This window comes from Xenia sp. Carnegie-2017, unplaced genomic scaffold (assembly GCF_021976095.1).
Source record: "Xenia sp. Carnegie-2017 unplaced genomic scaffold, XeniaSp_v1 HiC_scaffold_13, whole genome shotgun sequence".
In the NCBI taxonomy this organism is placed as follows: domain Eukaryota; kingdom Metazoa; phylum Cnidaria; class Anthozoa; order Malacalcyonacea; family Xeniidae; genus Xenia; species Xenia sp. Carnegie-2017.
Window position 1 is genome coordinate 4983052 of NW_025813436.1, and position 24409 is coordinate 5007460.

General features: G+C 36.0%; 2 protein-coding genes and 1 long non-coding RNA gene across 8 annotated transcripts in view; 2 read left to right on the plus strand and 1 right to left on the minus strand.

The window, feature by feature from the left end:
- Positions 1-7014, minus strand: part of LOC124459627 (MAU2 chromatid cohesion factor homolog) — a 26491-nt gene extending 19477 nt beyond the window's left edge. For 2 of the 6 annotated variants that reach the window (XM_047009101.1, XM_047009100.1), the window contains exons 1-16: positions 6777-7014; positions 5812-5829; positions 5630-5698; positions 5432-5536; positions 4230-4324; positions 4118-4145; positions 3621-3776; positions 3460-3535; positions 2956-3029; positions 2754-2844; positions 2583-2686; positions 2427-2498; positions 1707-1772; positions 463-543; positions 309-358; positions 151-228 (exon numbers count right to left, since the gene is read on the minus strand). In XM_047009101.1, coding sequence (XP_046865057.1) covers positions 151-228; positions 309-358; positions 463-543; positions 1707-1772; positions 2427-2498; positions 2583-2686; positions 2754-2844; positions 2956-3029; positions 3460-3535; positions 3621-3776; positions 4118-4145; positions 4230-4324; positions 5432-5536; positions 5630-5698; positions 5812-5829; positions 6777-7007 — 1394 coding nt within the window. In that variant the 5' untranslated portion in view covers positions 7008-7014. Of the gene's footprint in view, positions 1-150; positions 229-308; positions 359-462; positions 544-1706; positions 1773-2426; positions 2499-2582; positions 2687-2753; positions 2845-2955; positions 3030-3459; positions 3536-3620; positions 3777-4117; positions 4146-4229; positions 4325-5431; positions 5537-5624; positions 5699-5780; positions 5859-6776 lie in introns of those variants that run through there. The other 4 variants (XM_047009103.1, XM_047009104.1, XM_047009105.1 and 1 more) reach the window with 4 other exon arrangements.
- A 503-nt stretch (positions 7015-7517) lies between these two features.
- LOC124433472 (COP9 signalosome complex subunit 2) lies at positions 7518-14516 on the plus strand. Its single transcript, XM_046983248.1, has 20 exons — positions 7518-7674; positions 7931-8044; positions 8107-8184; positions 8252-8305; positions 9254-9325; positions 9400-9489; positions 10337-10414; positions 10953-11036; positions 11352-11372; positions 11460-11529; positions 11612-11711; positions 12265-12343; positions 12419-12471; positions 12705-12758; positions 12837-12880; positions 12954-12999; positions 13075-13111; positions 13791-13849; positions 14064-14135; positions 14220-14516. The coding sequence occupies exons 1-20, from the start codon at positions 7621-7623 to the stop codon at positions 14290-14292; spliced, it is 1332 nt and encodes a 443-aa protein (XP_046839204.1). The 5' UTR covers positions 7518-7620; the 3' UTR covers positions 14293-14516.
- A 2046-nt stretch (positions 14517-16562) lies between these two features.
- LOC124433476 lies at positions 16563-18298 on the plus strand. The gene is made up of 2 exons (XR_006944476.1): positions 16563-17192; positions 17285-18298. It is a non-coding gene; the product is annotated as an uncharacterized LOC124433476 (long non-coding RNA).
- Positions 18299-24409: the final 6111 nt, after the last annotated feature.

Consider the following 24409-nt stretch of genomic DNA (forward strand, 5'->3'; position numbering starts at 1 on the left):
TTTTGTGACAGAATCACTTGTGTTTGCCTTGAAATGGCTTGTAAAAAGAAGCACGTCAAATTATATACGGAAATTTATGAAGGAAAATTCCCCGCGCTTATTCTTTAGTGTTCGCCGTCAATAAAAGGAAGAGGAGATTAAACGTCAAACCTGGCGTCCGTATATTTCGTTTCGAAGAATGACTTGAGACCCATGACGTAATGGTAGCTGGCCAGCACGTTGCTCGATCTTCGTGTGATTTATAAAAGCAAAAATATCGCAAATCACGTAAAGCCTATCTGTTATATCCTTTCGTCTTAACAGTTTACCTCAAAGAAGCTTTTGACGGATTCGACAGGTTTTGAACAAGTTCTTCAAGCTTTCGTAAAAAGAATTCATTGTATTTAAGCAAAATTAAAATACTCGTATCTAAATAACAGAGTGGTGACGTTAACATATCACCAATAGTTGATGTTTTAATACCTTTTTTGATTTCCCCATCCTTATATAAACTACACAGAGATTAAGAGCAATCAAAGAGTACTGTTCGCTATCCTGACACGCCTTTCAAAAAAAAAAAAAACACGATAGATTGATATACAAGTCATAATAGAGAGAAATACATGTTTGTACGTAGATGTTGATCGATTCGTCATAATAGAGAGAAATACATGTTTGTACGTAGATGTTGATAGATTCGTCATAATAGAGACAAATACATGTTTGTACGTAGATGTAGATCGATTCGTCATAATAGAGACAAATACATGTTTGTACGTAGATGTAGATAGATTTGTTATAATAGAGATAAATACATGTTTGTACGTAGATGTTGATAGATTCGTCATAATAGAGACAAATACATGTTTGTACGTAGATGTTGATAGATTCGTCATAATAGAGACAAATACATGTTTGTACGTAGATGTTGATAGATTCGTCATAATAGAGACGAATACATGTTTGTACGTAGATGTAGATCGATTCGTCATAATAGAGACAAATACATGTTTGTACGTAGATGTTGATAGATTCCTCATAATAGAGGCAAATACATGTTTGTAGGTAGATGTTGATCGATTCATGTTAGTGCAGTCCTTTGTGATGTTGATGTTGACAGACGTTTCGACATCCTTGGCGGTGTCACCAACATCACCAATTCTTCTCAAGAATGCACTAACTTGGACAAACAACATCTAAAAGCATTCAACGATACTCCTGTGCTCAAACAACCCCCTTTTTTGCCATACATGCATCGAGTTGGCAAAGCATGTAAAAATCGCTTCATAATATCCACATCTTCGTGAGCGAAAGCTTACGATAGCTTTATATCGAATACCTGTCACACTTGACTCAAATGGATTTCCTAGTTAGAACATATATAAAGGGCAAATCCAAATTGAGGGGTGGGGGGAGTATCCATTTCTGCATGTTACAATCCGCAGAAAACAATTGATTTCAAAGAAACTCAATACGACAGAACATGAAAAAATGAATAACCCCGCCCTCCCGATTATCGGGCTGGCCACGGCACTGTCTGCAATAAATCGCCTAGAGTGTGCAGTTCAGCAATCGGTGGGTTGAACAAGCTTGCTTGTGCAATGTGCTACGCTAGGGATCTAATTTAGTTTGCCGCAATGCAGTCACGTGTTGCACCGGTAGTCCATTTTAGTGGGCATTGAACTCGGAACAAATGTTAAAAGTAGATTCGTAAGAGCTCAACTTACTTTAAGAGCAAGCCTGAAATGAAATTCAGCGAACTCCATTTGGTTCATTGACATGCAATATAGACCCTAGAATGGACGAGAGAAAATTACTTCAGAAAAACATAAATACACGAGGAATTGACGAAAAATTCCCATATAAAAGTTGACATGGGACAAACATTGTGAAACAGTGTGAAATCATATAGGTGGTCTACACATCGTGGCATTTGGATGTGGGTGTTGATGGTCCAGGTTGATGTAGTCCAGTTGCGAAAAACATCTGGGGTGGCACCACATCTGCCCCCACCACACGTAAAAAGGGCCATGATTTTGCTATCAAGCGTTTGAATCTCGTTTTTTATGCAAAAGATTACAATGCAAATATGTTTCTTGTTCTGCAGCATATTGTAGACAAGGTCCTCAGGTTAGGCGTGGAGCCTCTGGATTCGCTCAGTCTGAGCCATCGGTGCGTATGCTCTTGACGCAATCCTGAGAAGGACTTTAAGTGCTTGTGTAGACTGACATTTCGACCTCACTCGAGGTAGTCTTCTTCAGAGACACGTGAAGAGTAAATGTCGGATTTGCCAGATTTGTTTGTCAGGTACATACTTCACAAGGTTGTTTTTGGAAGGAACTGTGTGTGGGGGGGTGCGTGAATGTCAATTGCGTGTTGTCTTATGTTTTAAATATGTCGCAACACGCAGGTTGGCATAACATTGCAAGAATACATAAGTACTTTACCAAGAGCGTGCGAAGCATTGTACTGTGGCTGTTCAATAATCTGGGAGAGCAGACGCGAAAGGCAGATGCCATCTACAAATGAAAATTTTGAAGAACATTGTCGACAAAATAAAAGCACAAGCTCAAACAACGAACTCTCCCCAACTTTTTACAAACCTGTTTAATTGCAGTATTTGACTGCCCTTCTATGATGTGCGTCACGATTACATTCTCCAATAAAACGAGTTCGAATACCGACAGCAAATGAGTTGACTGATTTTCTAAAAACATTCAAAAGTTGAGCGAAAAGAAGACTACCAGACAATGGCCTGCACGGAATGATCACACCTTTAAGCGACGCAATTTTTCCCAGCGCTTTCTCGCTGTATTTTAAAGATTTCTCCACGTGACCGGCTTGAACGCAATGAATTACAGTGAGCTATGAAAAAAGAGAGGTGAATTCTCACGAAGACTGAAACACGACAAGAGAGACGGACAACAATATCAATCGTTGTTCTTCGATACGTCTCCTTCAAATGGTCATACTCACCAAATAAACTATAATACAAAGATGGTCGACGGGCAGCCATTGGAACTTTTCAAAGTCTGGTATTTGGCGTGCTTCTAACGAAACAATAAAGAATATATCGTATTCTATAACCAGAACAATTCTTCTCTCTTAAGTTGTCAAATGCATTATATCAGTGAAAAATAAGTTTTGCAAGCAGTAAGCTCAGGAAAGGTCGCCCCTGCATATTTCATCTGGCTTTGAAAACCGCGCATCGAAATTCGAATGTTTATGCACTAGGAAAACGATTTTCGACACGATTTTCACAAATTCTAGGGCGTTACAAACAAAGCTACGTATGTATGTGGATGTCCGAGGGCACGCATCCCAATGCTTCTAAATTGAGCGCTTCATTGAAAAATGCTTAATCGGTCTTAACTCTTAAAAATCCAAGAAACATACGCAAAGTTTGCCCAGGTGGCATATTTCTTAGTACATAAGCAAAAGCGACAAAAAAAAAGACCACAAATACGATATGTAGCTAACCTTCTATAGGTGTGAGCGTTGTCACAACCTGAATACTTTGTTGAAGTTGTCTCAGAAAAGGTTTCATCGTTTTGGGCTGAAGAGAATTCATCGCAACACAGATTTTTTCAGTTTAGCTGCGTACGTACGCATGCAAACCTTAATAAAAAACAATAGCATACCTGACCAGATGTTATGCCCAACCATGTTTGCAAGGTCAGATAAAATATTCTCAGGTGCTCCACTTGGAGTTTTGGTCCGCGCCAGGTTTGAAAATGTGAAGCAAAACTGCCAAGCAACTTGGTGGCCTGGTTGTAGTCCTTTGAAACCAGCAAATACTGCTCATGTGAAAACACATAAAGAAGAGAAACACATTTACACATTAGGATTCTGTGATCAAACTTTTCCTGGACTACAACCAATGAAGAATACAAATAGCTGTGTGGCTCAGCCATTGAACTCAATATATAACTGGAAGGCTATCTTTAGATAGCATATGCCTGTACTTGCCCCAAACTAAATTCACCCTCAGAAATTCTGCATTGTAACTTTGTCATTGCAAACTGATGAACTTTCTTTTGACAGTTAGTGGAAGGAGTGCGACTAGTTAATAGTCATATTCGGTCCAATCATTGAACCTTCAATGAGCCGAGCACACACGATAAGTTACTTAACTCACCAATATTCTGCTTAAAACGAACAAGCATCTAGAAATTAAAGAATAGCAAATGTTTGATTACTTTCTTTCAGTCAAACTTACAGCTTATTATAAACTGTATATCTCACAAAACCTCATGTACTCTGATCCATATTGCTGTGCAACTTTCTCTCCAAGCGCAAGATTCTGAATTGCATCATGCATTTTGTTGCAGTTCACATAGGTTTCCTACAGACAACAAAAATATGTAAAACAAGACAATCAAGATCAGGGTGCATTTTAAGACAAACAAACAAAAATGGAAATGTCGCAGAGATTTATTACACTGGCGGATAAACGTTAATAAAAATAAATTACAGGTAGAATTCACAAAGTACCTTCAGAACAGCACTATCAGTTATGCATTTCTGAAGGACAAACTTTTACTGATGGAGTTGCCTCCATGATTTTGGAAACGTAATTATTTTACATATATGTAATTATTTACAAATAATTAGCTTCGGTTATATATTTTCACACACCCAGACCCGCCACGGAATTATTACAAATGATCCCACTATACAACAATTTAATTTATCATATATTTGACACGGACATACTCCAAGGCACTTCACAAGAATTGTATTTAATGATTTTTTTCATCCGCTGCATGACCCAACTGTCATAAACATTCGTTAAAATAAAAACAATAACATACACGCTCTGATTGGTGTAAAGCTGAGTTTGTATTAGACTGTGCAAACCAATCTGAGTGTGTTGATTGGTTGATAGCTGAGTTTGAATCAACCTGTGCAAACCAATCTGAGTGTGCTGACTGGTTGATAGCTGAGTTGGCATTAGCCTGTGCAAACCAATCTGAGTGTGCTGATTGGTGTAAAGCTGAGTTTGCATTAGCCTGTGCAAATTGAATCAGTCACACAGATTTTGTAAATCAATCACAAACACATGTTATAGTGAAAATTAAAACATTTTCTTATTACAATTAAAACAATTTATCTGTTTCACATTATTGTTATTTTATAAAAGAGATAAACTTTTTCTTGTGTTTGAACTGGCTTATACAAACCTACCAAGCAGGTTCAAACCTTCGACCTTTGGTCTCAGGCTGGCACTGATCTGCTCTCAAGTTCTCCCAAAGTTCTCCTTGGTTTGCATAAGCCTGTGCAAACACACTAAATAATAAACATCTTCCATTTTTTAAATAAAAAGTATAGTATTACTTTACTATAGTTCAGGCTGTCCCAACAATGAAAACTCACAGAAAAATATAACAAATTTACAGAATAAACCAACAGAAAATTGCCTGAATGGAGAAAAGGAATTTAGAAACATTACCGACAACTCGAACAGAGTTTGAAAGTGCAAATGTAAGCAATTTAACTTCTGCGTAGTCTCTTTTAAAGCTAACTGAAGATACTGGATGCTAGATAGTGGTTCGTTCTAAAGAAGAAAAATATTTTCTCAAAATCAGAGCATCTAACTGTGATGATGGTTATTCATGCAAAAATTGCAAGAGAGTCGATGATACCATACACAAATTTTAAAAATTTCTTTTAGTCCCGATACAGCTTGACATAAAAGTTCTTCAAAACCAGGACCAAGCTGATGCAAATTAGATGAAGGATACAATACACTCAGAAGAATTCAATAACATTGGTGGCTAGCTACGATACATATAACTCACAGAACAATTAAGCATCAACATGAAAGGATACTGGCTGAATGATGGCAACCTAAACAGAAATTCAAACACAAAATCATCATTGTTTCTCGCAATTTCCTCAAGCAAGGCTTGAAAATATTTGAAACAGCATGAAAAGCAAGCAGCATGTCTTGAAAGTCAAAATAACTGTGATCATCATAATTTTAAATTTTTCTTAAATTGCAGGCATTTCAGTTTATAGTGGCAACTCTTGGTAGGCCAGTATTAAAAATTGAATAGGTTGCACGACTCAGACTATGATATTCTAATAGCAAATGAAGATAAATGATGTGTGTCATTAGTTCTTTGGCATAGTTAGCCTTAATAATGGAGGATCTTTACTAACACTGAATTTCAAATATTGAATTAATAGTATTTCCAGGAAATTTACAGAGCAGGACCAAGGCTTGCAAGCTGACCAAGCAACTGAAAATAAGCCATGGGAAAACTATGTTTCTTGCAAACAGGAGATTCCTTTTCGTGTTATCTTTTCACACCATGCAGACTTAAAAATGAGATACAAATAAAAGCTGGTCATTCGAACAAAGGATAATTGTGGTCTCATGCAGCTAAATGGCATTTTTCATTGGAAAAGCAACCAATAAACAAAAATTAAATCTTAAGCAAACATGTGCTGGTCTCTCGCTTTGGCGTGGAAATATAATTTGAAAAAGTCTGTGGAGTGCAAAAAACATACTTTCCAGACAGGCCGGATTGGACAGTATGCAAGACCAATTATGGAATCTTCTAGGTATGTATGTGACAGTGAGACTCCACAATAAGTTCAAGTCCTATTATGAAAATTTCAAGACATCACCATTGTTCATACAAGGGTGTGTCCAATTACTGCCCCTGCCAAATGGCGACACCCCCCTTCCCCATTCGTATTTTGAAAGAAAATCGATGATGTTGAATAGTAACAACTCTCCGATAGCAAATAATACGTTTTACAAGAAAATGCATTTGAATTAAGCATACCGCTCTTTCCAAACACTTTCGTGCCAGGTCGATATTTTCAGTATACTTTAACAGAATACTTCCTAGTTGGACTCTAACGTGCGCTTCGTACTGCATTGGCACGTTGAGCAACAATGCCGCCTCCAAACAATGAATACAATATCGTATTCTTTGAGGTTTCGACCGTAGACAGGCATCGGCAATCCCCAATAGAGCTTTAAAGTCCGAGTCATTAGCGAAACGACCGGCCATCTTGGCTTCTTCGTTCACCCGATTCATACATTTGCCAAACACGTGATGAGTGAATCACGATGAATGTCAAAATATGACATGGAAGAAAATAAACAAATTCGGAAAGAAATAACTGTATTAAAAAGCAATATTGATAAAACACTGAATCACTCAATTCCAGAAATATTTTATAACTGCGAACTGCTTTGAGAACGAAAACAGCCGCAATAAACGCAGTAAATTGTTGTTAAAGTAAAGTTAGTTTTTTATTGAGGAAGGGGGGAGGGGAGAAGTGACATTTTCTACGAATAAGACGAATTGTATCAGTGTCTGATATTAATGAAATTATCATGAAAACATACGACGAATTTCGTAAAACTGTACTAAATTGCACTATTAATATCACGCTCAACTTTTTTTTACCTGCAGCTTCATTAAAAACAAAAAAAAGGGACACTTAACCGAGTAAAAATTTACTTATTATAAAACGATGTTTTGTATTTTTTTTGTGGGGGGAGGGAGTATGGGTGACATTTTTTAACAATCGGGTGTCACGATATCAGTCACATGCATTGTACAACATCACATCAATTTTATTATTGTTGTTTTGCGAATATATCAGCGAGATTTCACGATGTCAGACATGGATGATGATTTCATGTGCGATGAAGACGATGAGTACGATTTGGTTTGTGTTTATTTTATGCAATTTCATTTTTAGTGTATGTATTTCATGTTTTAGTACAGTACACGCAGTACTGTACAAAAACTAAGTTGTCATTGTTGAAAATGGTGTTTACTCACTTTAACTGTAAAGCATGTACAATTGAAAAATGCCATGTGTACAAATATTGGGATGAAACCACGTTTTCAAGTCTGATGCAAGCAACTAATGTTTGCAACTTGCTAGTTTTAATTGTAAATATAAAACGTTTTGTTTGTAGGAGTACGAAGAGGACAGCAATTCTGAACCAGATGTAGACTTGGAGAACCAGTATTATAATTCCAAGGCACAGAAGGAGAACGATCCTGGCGGTGCATTGGAAAGCTTTCAAAAGGTATGCGCTATCTGGTTGTGAGCACTATCACATAACCTTAAATTTTGATCTTTTTTTGGAAGGTTTTGGAGTTGGAGGAAGAAAAAGGAGAATGGGGATTCAAAGCTTTAAAGCAAATGACGAAAATAAATTTCAAGATTGTAAGTGTTCAATGTATATTGTTTATTGTTTACTGATGTAGAACTGATTTTCTGATGACAAATTTAGGGAAAGCATGTGGAAATGATGCTTCGTTACAAGCAGCTTCTTACATACATTAAGGTAGGAAAAGATTGATTTTCGCAATACATACCAAGGTCAAATTTTAATGGATTGCACTTGGGACCATGCCCAAACTTTCCCAAGTGTGAATAGTTGCTGGGTTCAAAGACTTCTGAATGAAATAAATTGAAAATCCAAATAGCCAAAGAAACATTGTCTCCTAACTTAAAAACTCCCAAAACTAACTCAAAGAACGCCATTCATTAAATGATATGAAAAGTTCATGTTTAACTCAGTATTTGAGAAATAAAACAAGACAATTCTTATTTCAATAGAACTATTTAGAATTTACTACAAATTCATCACAAGACTCTTTAGAGTACTGTTCACTTAAAGTATTCTATCACTCCTTTCAGTCTCTACGGAACAAAATTTTAATGCTTGAACTACAATAGTAGTTTTTATGCTTAACTGAGTTTATGCTAAACCTAATTTTACAAACACCTCATTTCTTGTTGGGATGCGAGCTGCTTTTCATTGACTGCTTTTGTACATTTAATGTTATCTCCCTCAATATTTTGGGCCTTTTCAAATATTCTGACCACCAATACTTAACAGGTTGTGATTTTGAAAATTTAATTTTGGTCAAATAGTTTTTTCTCAAAATTCCTACATGAGGTTGCAGGATATATTATGCAGCAGTTACTTGTGAGAATGGAAGTAACTTTGACAGGGTAGCTGTCATTATTATTCGGTATGCAAGCAATGTCGGCTGTGATTGGTCAACTACCTTCAATTAATTCTCGATATCTGGAACTATGACGTCATATCTACAACGTTCCACATTCCTGAGCAAACGTTACGTTTGAAACGTAAACAAACGCGAAAAATTCGGGACACTTACCAGTTGAACGCAAATGGCAATAACATCGAATGGACATTGTACCGGCAAACTCGTTTGTCAGTACACCCAAAGTCACAATTGGTGCTTTAATGTATTTTCTGTAGACTGCTGTGACAAGAAATTATTCGGAGAAATCCATAAATTCCATTTTGGACTACATTTCAACTTCGAAACAGGTTTTTTTACCTTGTTCGTTGCGCGGGTTTTGTTCATTGTGTCGAAATTCATGTTTTACGAAATTTCAATTTAGATGGAGTTGCTTCAAGATTTTTATGAAACGACCTTAGACGCATTGAAAGATGCAAAAAATGACAGGCTATGGTTCAAAACCAACACGAAAGTATGAAATTTTTCATAAATTGTTATGTATATCTACGTACACTGTGGCGGATCTGGCGTACTATTCGTCAAAATAAATTACTGCAGTACATTTTTGGAATGTTGTTTACATTTCCAAAGGCCTTAAAGAGGCAATTCCAATTGTAAGATTATATTCGTTAGAAATTCGAAACCAATAGTGCATTTCTGAAAGTACTTTGAATTCAAAATCGAGCAGCTATCATTTATTTTGACGAACTCCGGATCCGCGTGAAAACATTTGAAAACTACTCCATGGACAATGTGTTATTTCAATTTGAATAATATTATGGGATATAGCGTTTTATGTATGTTTCATTAATTTGCCATCTCAAAGTTCTTCTCCCAACAAACGTCTCCGAAGTTTTCACAAGCCAGTGCGAAGACGAAAAGCATCTTTATTTTCTTTTACTAAATAACAGCAATGCGAAAAGGACAAATCTAAAACCAACGTTTTAACTTGAGCTCAGATCTGTTTTGCACTGGCTAGTGTAAACACACCTATAGACCAATCAGCGTGCATATTTTATAAATTCGGATGATGCTATCCTCGGACATAATATATACCTATACGTACTTTCTAGCGTTAATGTCACAAATGCAGTGCCGTATGCAGATTTTAATTGGGGAGGGTATACATATGTACGGACTTGTTTTGCCGAATTAAGATCCTTTAAAATTGATTAGGTGGGATTTTTTTATCATAACATGCATGTCTTAACACTGCACACAAGCGACAAGAGAAATGCCCTAAAGTTAATATTTCATCGAACGTGAAGAACGACGATTCATTTCTTAAGAAATATAATGTTGATGTTATTTGAATCCAGCTTGGGAAATTATATTACGACAGAGAGGAGTTCGCAAAGCTATCTAGAATCCTAAAGCAGCTTCATCAATCTTGCCAGGTAATTAATTTGAACGTAGGTTACAGAAATATAGATTACAATTTAAATTAGGATTATTGCATTTAGTGTTTCGTGTATGCTTCATTACCTTACCCGATACCGTCTCGAAGTTCGTAGAATTTTCTTGGCAGTTGTTGAAAGAACCTAGCAAACTTACATAGAGCACATTTACGTAGCACATTTGCCTTTCTATCTCTAAGAAAGATAAAGGAAGACTAGTACTTACATGTTTTTAGATAAATCAAACACAATAAATATTCTATATTTATTAAGACTTTATCGTAGGCGTACTGGAGATGAAAGTTTTAAGATTGAAAAGTTGGGAAACGTTTTTACTGCCCCCCCCCTCTCCAGAAATGCCAGCTCCCGAAGGCGTGTGGTCTTACTTTACTTATTTATTGCCAGCACTTAAAGAGAAATAACTGCACAATAAATGTGTGAATGTAATTCACACGCGAGAGAACTGTGCAATTTGAGCGTACGCAAATTACAGAATAAAAGCTACGATGAAACTGCTAATTTTTTGTCAAATGTGTAGACAGACGAGGGTGATGATGATTTAAAAAAAGGAACACAGCTACTCGAAATCTATGCTCTTGAAATTCAGATGTATACGGCTCAGGTGATTTGGAAAATGCATTTTGTGAATTGTGCGCAAAGAACCAGACCTCTGAATACTGGTTGTGCTATTAACAAGTTATGCTATAGTTTCTTGTGGAATTACTGCAAACATACCCTCGTGTGTTTTTTCTGCGAATGTATATACTTTAATTATATATACTATTGTAATTTGTTCCCGTTTTACAAAAACAAATGAAAGATATTGAAAATTTGAAATTTACCGACCTGATTAATTCAGAGGCCTGGCTTGCAACAAACTGGTTCCCATTAAATTTGCTTGTACTAATTTTGAACACCTAAAATTGATTCTTTTTAGAAAAACAACAAGAAGCTCAAGGTTAAATATTTTCTTTTGTTCAAAGATTTTCAAAGTCTCCATAGTTCTTGGGCAAAATGTGAGGCTTTTAACTTCGTACTTTTGTAGAAGTTATACGAAAAATCTTTGCATATCAAATCGGCCATTCCGCATCCTTTGATCATGGGTGTCATCAGAGGTATGTCGTTTGATGGAGATGTTTTTGAGCTCGAAAAAAATAACTTCATTTGCATGTTTTTTCAAACTTTTTTCTCCGCCAGAATGCGGTGGGAAAATGCATCTGCGCGAGGCGGATTACGACAAAGCACACACAGACTTTTTCGAGGCTTTCAAGAATTATGACGAATCCGGGAGCCCAAGGTGAGTAACGCGTAAAATAAAACAGTAGAATGGTAAACTGGTATTCTATTGCAAATGCATTTTTGAAATTTCATTGGCAAGCAAAGCAATAGATTATAGATCGTAAGCAGCGAAAAAAAAGACTGCCGTCTTGCGTTTACGATTAATTTGATTGTCTACTTGAAATGGCCATCCTGTAGATAGAAGACTGATGTTACCACTAAATACGACTTTAAGATATTTAAATATATAATGAACGAAAAATTCAATTAAAATAACTAAACGCGCTTTGAGTCGTTCGCTTTTTTCTTAAAAACGATAACCACAAAAACCAATGTATAAAACAAAAAATTAAGGAAAAATAATAGCCACCTTTTTCTTTATGAATACAAGCATGATTCTACTAAAACAATTAGATTACTCGCTGTCAGTTTCCATGTTTGTATAGTTGAGTATTTCGTGCTTCGCCCCTCATTAGCTATCATCACATAGAAATCTCGAGCTCGTAATATAATTGTTAAATACAACATGAAGAGTCGTCAAATTTGATTTATTTTCATCTTTACTTTTCCAGGAGAACCACTTGTCTAAAATACCTTGTCCTTGCCAATATGTTGATGAAATCTGGCATAAATCCTTTCGATTCACAAGAAGTAATGGGCTCTGTTTTCTTTTTGCATTCAATAACCTCAGGTTTTAAATGCGCTTTTGATCATTCCATTCTCAAGGCTAAGCCGTACAAGAATGATCCAGAAATCTTGGCGATGACAAATTTAGTGAGGTAACTTGTAGTGTAATGATCATCGTTTCTTCATGGTAATGTCCATCGGACATCTTGCTTCGTTGTTCTTCATTTTCTCTCTGTTGTTCATTATTTTCTCTCTGTTGTTCTTTATTTTCTCTCTGTTGTTCTTTATTTTGTCTTTGTCGTTATTTTGTTCGCTCTGCATGCCACTTAGCTAACACCTGAGTCTTTTTTTTGCGGTACTCTGTACGACATATCTTTTTACTTAGTGCTTATCAAAACAACGACATCAACGAATTTGAGAAAATCTTGAGAACCAATAGGTTTGGACGTTACAGACTATGAATGAATTCAAGCGTATTCTAAAATTTCCTAACAAAACTTGATCTCTTCCTCCTAAGGAAAAACATCATGGACGATCAGTTTATCCGGGAACACATTGAAGGTTTCGAGTGATGTTTTGCTCGCGTTGCAATTGATTTGCACTCTTATCAACTTTTATCGACTATCACATCTAGATTTGCTTCGCAACATAAGAACTCAAGTTCTGATAAAGTTGATAAAGTAAGTTGATTAGAACATCTTTATTACAATCATCGCATCAAACTTTTGCAATACCTTACTTTCTATTCATTTTAGACCGTATACCAGGATTCACATTCCATTCATCTCTAAGGTAAGACGCATCCAGCACATTAACAATTCAATCAAACAAATCGAAGTGAATGTCTTACCCAACTCGAGGACCGACTGTGTTGATAGTGAAATCCCTTTTTTGACTTGAAAATTTTACTACTTAAATTATAACTTTATTCCACAGAACTTTGAAAACGACAGTGTATTTTCTAAAACAGTTCGTGCATATCTCTTTTCATTCTCGAAATATTGAAGTTTTTTTAATGTCCGATCCATACAACTTTCTACGTCATTTTTCATAATGAGAATTTAAAATAGCAGGTATATTTGCCGTTTTCTTACCTCAACCGAGCAGAGTTCCCATAATTGTGAAGAGTTAATGGTATAAACAATTTCATGATCATTTCAACCAAAAGTTGACTTGAATATAAAAGATGTTGGAAACTTTGCAGGGACTCATTATGCAAAATGACCTAGAAAATTGTATAGATCGCACATTACAAAAACTTCAATATTTCGAGAATGAAAAGAGATATGCACAAACTGTTTTAGAAAATGCACTGTCATTTTCAAAGTTCCGTTAAATGAAACTATAATTTAAGCAGTAAAATTTTTAAGTCATATGTCATAAGTCATAAGTCATTTTTGATGTCATAATGTCATAAGTCATTTTTAAGTCATATTAAGTCATATTACATTTGTTTTTGGTTTTTACAAAGGAGCTGAATATTCCGCCAGAAGAGGTCGAAAGTTTACTCGTTTCATGTATTCTGGATAGGTACGTTAACTCTTCGCTTTTTATTTAAGTTAACAGTTCTGCATGCAGGATGTGTCAAAAAGACTGCAACCGTATAATCCGCAGTCTAAATCATTAGTACTACATTCTAAATCCATGAAATGAATGATTCAACAAAACGTTGATAGAAGTATACGTCAAATTGAAGAGTACCATGGAAATTATCGATAAATCGAACATGCTAATCATTTTACAGTACAATACCAGGGAAAATCGATCAGGTGAATCAACTTTTGGAACTGGACAAAACGTCGCAGGAAACGGCAAGGTACTGTACCATAATGTTTATTTATAACGGTTACGTAATGTAATTCTGACTACGTCTATTCTCTACGTTACTCTCGACTCGTAGATTCACCGCACTGGATCGTTGGACCACGCAGCTGGATTCTCTGAGCTCAGCTGTAGTCAACAAAATAACTTAAGTTTTTCCTCCGAAGATGTTGTGACCACTAGTTCGCGCGTGGTCTAACTTCTCGGGTTGTAGGTAAAGGTAAACATGTGTATTTTTGTGTAGAAATTATCGCTATTTATGTCGCATTTTGTATTCAAACAATATGCCGGACGCCTCGCTTCGAAACGTTCGAGGACGAAGGCGATACTTCCCATCGATTCTTCAATTTTCTGGCGTATTTTCTTGCCATTTAAACCTTGATCGCAAAGTTGACTACAAGGCCGTGATCGCGTGACTTTTTGCGGTTTACCGTTAACGTCAAGCTAATACTCTCTATTAATACATGTGAAACTTTGGGATTTGTAAAGGGCAATAGCCGCAATACGTGGGTATTATGGTACAGGGGAATCTCAACTAGGAAACGGACAACTTTCCGCAAGCGGACACTCCTTTTGGGTCCTTACCAATAAAATGTTGCTTCTAATAACCTCTGATAATCAGATACCTTTGGGGCACAGATCTAATAATACACTAGATAGTGCAACTGACATACAAGTTGGGTTTGCACTATTTTCCACCCAGCAAACCGCCCTTTACTTTGAAATATAATATTTTACACAATCGGAAATAAATTAAAGATGGCGGCTAATGGGAAAGAACCAAAAGCTAAAAGGAAACCATGCATGCACTGGTGCTAGGTCGTTTTGAGATGGCGAGTAATTTTATATTTTTATAATACAGTTTTTAATATCAACGTATGAAAATATTTACAGATAAATATTGCAGTATAAATTTTCATGCAACCACCTTAAGTTATAAACTTATAATCCAGGCTGGAAAATATGTCGTTATTCGACGATTGTGTAAAATATTATATAAAATATTATATTGTGTAAAATATTAGATTGTGTAAAATATTATATTGTGTAAAATATTATATTTCAAAGTAAAGGGCGGTTTGCTGGGTGGAAAATAGTGCTAACCTACAAGTTGAAGCCGGGCAAATTTACTTCCGGAGCCCCAAAGTAGTGAGAATCAATATGGCGTTGTATTAGAAAATATGTGGTCCAAGTTAATATTATTATTAGCAAATCGCGGAGGTTGCATCAACTTTTTTGCCCTATTTATGAAATAAATCATTGTGACTATAGTTTGTAAGAAAAAAATTGCAGAATACGCCAATACATCGCCGTAAAATTGATTTCAAGTGTAGCTCGATTTGAAAGCATCAGCAGCGACGAAGGCTTAAGACTGGAATTTGCACATCTAAATATCGTATCACAGCACAATCTGCCATAGTGTGGCTTAGTTCGTGTGGCAAATACAGCGATATCATACTCGATCTATGGATGTATTGTAATAGAACAGGCATATTACAAAAATCAGTCAGAAATTGACACATGTTACAAGCACAAATTAAATATTTTGCTCAGAATAAATAATTTAGGTTTGATATTTTCAATAACAAGAATGTGTAGAAAGTTTTATATGCATATACATGCCTGAATGGTAAAAAAGACAATAAAAATGTTGAAAACAGTAGCATAACATCACCATAACTCTACATTAAGCACTGTGGGCAGTGGCCATATAACCCACTGGTTTAGACTATGACAATACATTGTTTATATATATGTGTAAAACACAGTCAATACTACAAGTCTGGTGACTCTTGCTTTAACAAGTAAATATTTTTCCCGTGTTGGACAGAGTATTGTATCAACCTGTGGTATCAACAGTTTCACAAGTGACCTGCTATTTTATACTTCACAAAAAATTGGTGTAACAGAGGTAGACTCATAATATAAAACAAATTCCGAAGAAGCAAGACAGACTCTATGACATAGACAAGCAAGACATAGCAAGACATAGACAAGCAAGACATAGAATCTTTGAGGTAGACTCTTCACATTCTTTCTGTAAATAATTTCTGAACGTATTAATTACTCACATCTTGACATAGCTATATTCGTTTGCCGACCAGAAAAACCAGAAAAATGCATTTCTGGTACAATAATCCAGTGCAATATTTAATTATGTACAGTGAACAATATACTTTATATAAATCATGAAAAATCTTTCAAACTGTTATCTCCAACTCGTTTTACTTAACAATAAATATCGGAAGATAATTCTACGACGTTCGATTGAACATTTTGTGGCAGATTGTGCTGTGATACGATATTTAGATGTGCAAATTCCAGTATCTTAAGCCTTCGTCGCTGCTGGTGCTTTCAAATCGAGCTACACTTGAAATCAATTTTACGGCGATATATTGGCGTATTCTGCTATCTTTTTCTTGAAAAACTATGGTCACATTGATTTTTTTCATTAATAGAGTAAACCAGTTTATGTAACCGTCGTGACTTGCAATTAATTGCAAGATATCAGCTTTGACCAGATATTTTCCACTACTTATGAAATGTAAGCCGTTGCACTATCTAGTGTATTATTAGATCTGTGCTTTGGGGCCACAAGGGTAATCTGATTACAGAAACATCTAAACCACCTTTCCGACGGTAGACACACGTGTCAAAAATACGAGATTAAATTACGAAATTCGGACAAACAAATGGTCGGACGTATTAGAAACTGTCAAACTATGCACATAGCTAAGCAAGCAATGTGAGTCCGTCCTCACAGGCAATCTATGTAAGGTGTATATAAGATGAGAAATTCGCATGCAGCGATTTTGGTGTGACGACAAAGCGAAACTGTTGGCATGGAAACTGAGATTGTTGTGTACAAATTGCCGACAACGCTTGTGCATCAGAATCGTTACCACTTCTCGACACTCGTCTTTCAAACCGAGAAAGCAAATAATTTGTTCTTCAATCAAAGTGGGACTGCTTTTGTTTCTCAAGTACATTTGATTGAAGATTCGAACCGCGTTTCTAAAGTAAAGTCTCATCACAATTTAGAAAGAAAAAAGTGAGTATCACAAAATTATAGTTCATTACTCTTCTTGGACACATTTTTCATCCTTCAACTGCGTCTTTCCACTTACCTTGTTATTGTTATAGATTCTGTCCAATGAAACAGTTTGTTCGGTGAGTACAACAAAGTCAACGGAAATCGGTGACAATTTTATTTTTGGATCCGAAAGTTACTGGCAAAATGTATTCGTCGCGTTCCAGCATACGAAAGCCTTGGGGAACGATAACACACCCGAAGGAGCGACATCCCGATAAATTACTCGGCTATCAAAAACTCAACAGAGAGCAGGTACGAGATGTTGTAAATCGTCTCTACCAGGAAAACTGGCACGAAAAACGAGAAAGAAAGCGTTTGAAATCAAAGCAGGAATATATTGCACGAGAGCGCAGACACGAAGTTAAAAGAAGCGCTGCTGAAGTGGAAGACATCGTTCAAAGGTTGACGAGGAACTCCGAAAGAAATGTCACGGATAGCAATAGGACCGGGGCAATGAAAGAATGTGGTATTTTCAATACGTTTGCTTGCAAAGGATGGAATTGATTGAATCAACATTTCGATTTAATGCAGTTGTTTATTTTTTTGTGGTATCACGGGCTAGGCTGAGGAACGATATGCTTAGAACTGTAAAATAAGCATACTTTTTCATCTTTATCTTTTTTTTATTTAATTGTCTGTGAGAAAAATATGCCGGCATTTCTTATTTCTCTCGTCGCTCGTGAAGTTATCTCGCCACAGAGGTACGATACGAATTCAAATACCATGGTGTAAATAAACTGTGGCACAGGCGAGAGGAAAAACGGTGCTTCCCTGTTTCCGTCAATCGGCTGAAGAGTCGAGACCGCCATCCTGGAAAGATGGAATCCGTGTAGAAAGTAGTGGTGTAATTAATTAGCTTCTTATTGCCAAATTATACAAAATATCACCCAATAAACATGGCAAATTGCTTTTGGAAAGACTCTAGAGAATAAGTTTGTATTAGGCACCTCCCTCTAATACACACCCTATTTCTAATAGACGCCCCCTATTACTGTTATAATAATATCATTATATATTTGGTTGTTGATTGTTTGAACTAAGGTAATAAAAATGTTATAAGATCATTTACAGTTAGTTCGCAGCCATCTCGTATCAGTGTTTTTTTCCACACCATTTTGCCTTGAGGTTTGACGCCATGAACGACCTTGTCTTGTTGACTATGATGTTTTGTCTTAAGATAAATCTCCATATTTGAAAGTTGAAGATCCGTCCGCGATTTTTTCCAAGAAATATTATAAACCAGAAAACGTGTACAGATCTTTATTATTATCTGTAAGTTACGTATGCTTTATTATGGCCCAGTCAAGCTTAGATATAGACAAATGAAAAAAAAACTTGACCACATCGTCGGGAAACAAAGTCATTCTGTTTACATGGAAAGCCAGACAAGTCATTTTGAAAGCCAAAGAAGTTCCATAATACATTGTACGGCAAATTCTTTCTTTCTGTTTACTTCTTGTATAGGCAAGACAGTTATGCACTTATGCGCAGTAGCTTTATCAACGACAGGCATAGAATTGTTTCTTCTTTTTTTTTACTAGTACCATTTTCAGCTTCTTCGACAGAAATAAAGGATGATGACCACGTGATTATAATATTTTACGGTTGACACTGTTTTCTCGTGGCTTGTCAAAAATACATGTTTCTATATACCAAATCATCATTACCTACACTGACACACGTTATGTTAGTTTATAGTTTAGGTAGTGTAAAACTGTTCTTGTTCTCTTTCGTTCATTCATCACTACCTACACTGACACATGTTAATTAAGAAATACGTGAAACATATATTTTTACAAGTTTTTGTTACTAGCACAAAAGCTGTTCTGCTCCTGAGAATTGACGTAAGTCCTAAAAGCAAAGCATTCCCAGAATGCAACAGTGAGTTTATCATATAATCATATAGGCATTGAAATTTCACCATAGTTTTTTTTTCTAAAGGTTTTATTTTTTCATACATCATGCACATCGACAATAGACTTACAGAAGAACAATAGCGCTTTAGTAACTTCATTGTGATGGTAGAACTTATAAAAGGAAAACCTTATCATATCTTCCGTCTATTGAAAATTAATGGACAAAACAATATCGATACTTCATTACAAACCATTCAATTTTTAAACCACAGCTCTAAATCATTAATACTTTGGCAAATAATGTCCCGTATGGGATTATCTGCGCTTATGTATGTTTACATTACTAACTCTAAAGCATAAACTGTTAACGTGAAATGTGTCCATGAAAAGAAGTACAGCAACGTATTTTTGAGTGAGAAATCGAAGTACACAATTAAGAAGAAAGGAAAAGATTGGATGTCATTTTGCAGACTTCTCGGGGATGATTTGGACAGAACAAGAGGAATCATTTATCGATATTTGTGAGGATATATAGGGTTGTTGAGAATCCACGCGGAGGAGAAAGCACCATGTGAAGTGTTTGGACGCAATTCTTGACGAAAACTCGACGCCAACATTGAAAGTTATCAATGTATGCTCATAACGTTTATCGGAAAAGATTTATGGGAATATGGTGCAGTGTGAATATGGATTTGAAAGTCGTGGGTACAAGCTATCACATCGAGTGTCAACGGAACACAACATACCAGAACGCCATTATGAAAGCTACCGTGAAATTTGCTAACGAAAATAAAGATGTTTTGTCCTAAACTTGAATATTTCTCAAGTTTTAGTTTAGCATTCCTACACCGCAGAGCGGAACATCTAAACAACAAAGAAGCCAACAAACAGTATGTTATGGTGTATACGCTCTTACAGAGAAGCAGACGGACTAACTGACTGACGTCACGCATTCATGCGAAAAAGCTCGTTTCATTTAACTCGCCTCTCCATCCTTTCAAAAAAGCTATCAGCTGTCTAAACCAACGCCATGCATATTCGACATCGTTCGAGAGACCGTTGCAACACAAAATGCACAAGAGCAATTCAGGAAATCAGTTTTTGAACAACTATTAATACCAGTTGCTGAAAGAAATCTAGGTTAGCACTATTTTCCACCCAGCAAACCGCCCTTTACTTTACACAATCGGAAATAAATTAAAGATGGCGGCTAATGGGAAAGAACCAAAAGCTAAAAGGAAACCATGCATGCACTGGTGCTAGGTCGTTTTAAGATGGCGAGTAATTTTATCTTTTTATAATACAGTTTTTAATATCAACATATGAAAATATATAGAGATAAATGTTGCAGTATAAATTTTCATGCAACCACCTTAAGTTATAAACTTATAATCCAGGCTGGAAAATGTCGTTTTTCGACGATTGTGTAAAATATTATATAAAATATTATATTGTGTAAAATATTAGATTGTGTAAAATATTATATTGTGTAAAATATTAGATTGCGTAAAATATTATATTGTGTAAAATATTATATTTCAAAGTAAAGGGCGGTTTGCTGGGTGGAAAATAGTGCTAACCAGAAATCTAAGTACTAACACCGTTTTAAAAAATGCTACGTGGGCAATATTGGTGTACTATTTACATTGTCGTGTGATCCGACTGACTCTAAATGATTATTTCCGAGACGGAAGTACTTTTTCGATTTATCTTTATTGGTTTGCTGTTGTGAAGATGTTAATGGTTTAAAAGTCGATGCGACTGATGTTTGGTTTATTTCCTTGATTTTGTATTTTTTTTTATTATTACTTTAAACACAATATCATAAGTACATTAAATTTTCCATCTGTCTTCAACGCACTCACTGGTCGAGTGTGTAGAGTGAGGTTTCTCAGGTTGTGATGTGACGTTCGAATCCTTCGAGGGTCAGTTGGTTGTTGTTGGGCTTGGTGTGTTGAGCATAAGACTTGCAATGAACGAGTACCGTGAATATCAAGAACAGCAAGGGCAGAAAATAATGTACACAAGGTGTACAAAAGGTAATTCTATTGTTGATTTTTCGACAATGGTATGCGACACTTAGTATATTCAGAAAAAAAAGGAAAGAGGATCTGTTGCAAAAATTTTGCCCTAAAAAAACTAAGTCTTTTGATCAAATTTTTCTATGACTTCCCGAAGGAAGTCATTTTTTAACAGTCAGGAAACAGAGGGCAAACCGAACGCCCTTTCACACCCCCTCCTAACCTCAACCCTGCACTCAATCCTCAATCTACAACCCGAACTCACAAAGACACCGGGACGAACCAAGGACCTCGTGCATTGGAGGTCAGACAGAGCCTGTCAAGCCAGAAGCTCAACAACGAGTACTAACAGTTTCTTGGCATATTTGCCCCTTTTTTTAACTTTGAAGTAGAAATATAGAATACACAAGATGGTTTCGAACCTTAGAAGGTGCAACTACATTAGCCATGACTTTACCCTTAGTTATTTACGTATTATCCAACTCTAAAAAGCTAAAGAGAACGAAACGGTCTTGAACACGAGATGGAGTGATTACCAATCTGTCAACTGTACCGCTCAGCCTAGCGAGAGAGACATGATACCAATGAAAACATATCAAGTGTTTCGACAGAACAGCATTCATTGCCTTTCATTACATAAGGCTTTGATTTACAACGTGTTTGAAAATATGCCTTCGACGTCATCATAGCAATAGTAGAACTCTAAAGGCAAGGGCTTCCTGATCGAACTCAAAGCAATAAATGTTTTACTATGAGGAAACAAGAGGAACAAAGTAAGTCCAATGGCATCCATTGACATGTGGTGCATTCGGGTCATGACGCGCATGTCCTTAATCAATTTTGTCCATTGAAGAGTATCGTGAAAAGACTAAATCCATAGATATTTTTTCTTGCCTTTCCCGTCGTCAATTTTAACGATCGTCATTTCAAACCTTTGTGTCTACCTTTTCATACGACAAAATCCTCATTTTGTTGAACACGACATTTGAAAAATTAGTCATTTCATAGTCGAAAGTAGGCAATGTAATCGAAGTAATTGCAGGTAGTCAATTCACGCATTGCTATGTGGTAAATCAGGGCAGTGACGAGCATGTCTTTGGTCATTTTTTCCGATGTAATGGCGTCGAGATCATTTGACTAAATGTTTGAACTAATTGAACTATTTTTTATCATCATACGCACCAACCATATTTTTTTTGACCGTTGGTGTTGGTTGCGCAAGACAAGTGTTTAATAATACCAAACAAGGACAAAGAAACCTATGAAATGACGTCTTTTTATGATATCGTCTTTTATGCAATGACAACATTTTTAAATGTTTTCCCTTTCTACCTTCTTGTCTACCTTTGTGTATACTTTTTCATAGGATAAAGTCCTCGTTTTATTAAATACAACATCTGATGTTTCGTCTTTTCAACATTTGTGTCAATTTCTTTTCTACCTTCGTGTCTACCTTTGTATCTATCTTTTTGTGTATCTTTTTCTTTTCTGGTTGGCTACCTATTTCATTGAGAGTAATCATTTTAAAAAGTCTTCATTTCCTAGGAGTCGTAATCGAATGTAGTCAATGTACTCAAATAGAATAGTCGTCTTTTCAACAGTTGTGTCAGCTGTTTCGTCTTTCTTGTTTATGGGAGACGACATTTGAAAAACTTGTCATTTTATGAAGAATAGCATTTAAAAAAAGTTGTCATTGCATAAAAGACGATATCATAAAAACACGTCATGTCATAGATTTCTTTGTGCTTGTTTGGTATTATTAAACCCTTGTCTTTGCGCAACCAACACCAACGGTCAAAAAATATATGGTTGGTGCTTATGATGATAAAAAATAGTTCAATTAGTTCAAACATTTAGTCAAATGATCTCGACGCCATTACATCGGAAAAAATGACCAAAGGCATGCTCGTCACTGCCTTGATTTACCACATAGCAATGCGTGAATTGACTACCTTCAATTACTTCGATTACATTGCCTACTTTCAACTATGAAATGACTAATTTTTCAAATGTCGTGTTCAACAAAATGAGGATTTTGTCGTATGAAAAGGTAGACACAAATGTAGACAATCACATTATGGTAGACACAAAGGTTTGAAATAACGATCGTTAAAATTGACGACTCGAAAGACATGAAAAATATCTATGGATTTAGTCTTTTCACGATCTGCTGAATCTACTGAACGTGCATAGATAAAACATAGAGTTTAACAAGGTGCGGAACTAACCCCCTCCCCTTTCAGATTTGCTTCATTCATCTTTCATCGGCTCTTAGGACGTACGCTAAGCGCACCTGTTCTTTATTGATTTGACCTCATTACAAATCAAGACGAGAGATTTGCCATGCTTACTCGATTACGTTTAGCAGACTATCTAATCTTCTTTTTTCATAATCTCACAAGTGTGGCCTTAAAAGCTTTATTGCATGCACGATTTACGCAAAGTATGAGATTGACTATTAGTAGATCATGCTGTTTCTGTGCATCTCATACTGGTGTTGTGCGTAAGTTTAACATTTTATACATAACTAGTCATTAAAGTTTCTCTTGTAATATTAAAGCAAGCTTTATAGTGGAATCGTTTGTCTTGTATTTTAAGGATAGTGTTTATTATATCTAATGATGGTGTTTGTGTTTGTATGTGTTTCCACCCTGCCCTCCCCCACACACGAGCTTTATTATGCACTCACAAACCGGTGCTGTGCACTAACAATGAAACGTTTGACAGCAAAAGAAAGGATTATTTACTTTTTCGTATTAAAATAGTCTTCCTTCAGCATCTCGGCTCCCTGCAGCTAAGTGGATTGTACACTTTTTTGTGTCGTGTTTATTAAAAAGATTGGCATTGTATGAATTACACGTTGATGATAATGAACAGTGGAGATGGTAGCAATACGATAAAAGAGGCTGCTAGAGAGGCAAATGTTGGTCGATTGTAATTTTTGACAAAATTAGAACATGCTTCTCGACTTTCAAAAGTTTTGAAGTCTCTGCCATTTCCTTAACGTTGGTTTTTTGCAAAAACACCTCCTCTACAGACCAAATGTTAAGCTTCTTTTGAGGAAATCGAAGGTAGAGCATTTGAGGAAATCGGCGATGGAGCATTTGAGGAAATCGGAGGTAGAGCATTGTTGATATACAACATATTTACTTTCAATACAACTTCCTGTCGATGATGAGAAAGTATGCTGCATTGAGCCTTGCAGCCTCAAGACAAAAATTAAATTCCTCAGTGTGCTCATGAAGTTTTCAAGAGTTCGAGAAGAAAGTTATCAGTTCACTATTTCATCGCATGCATT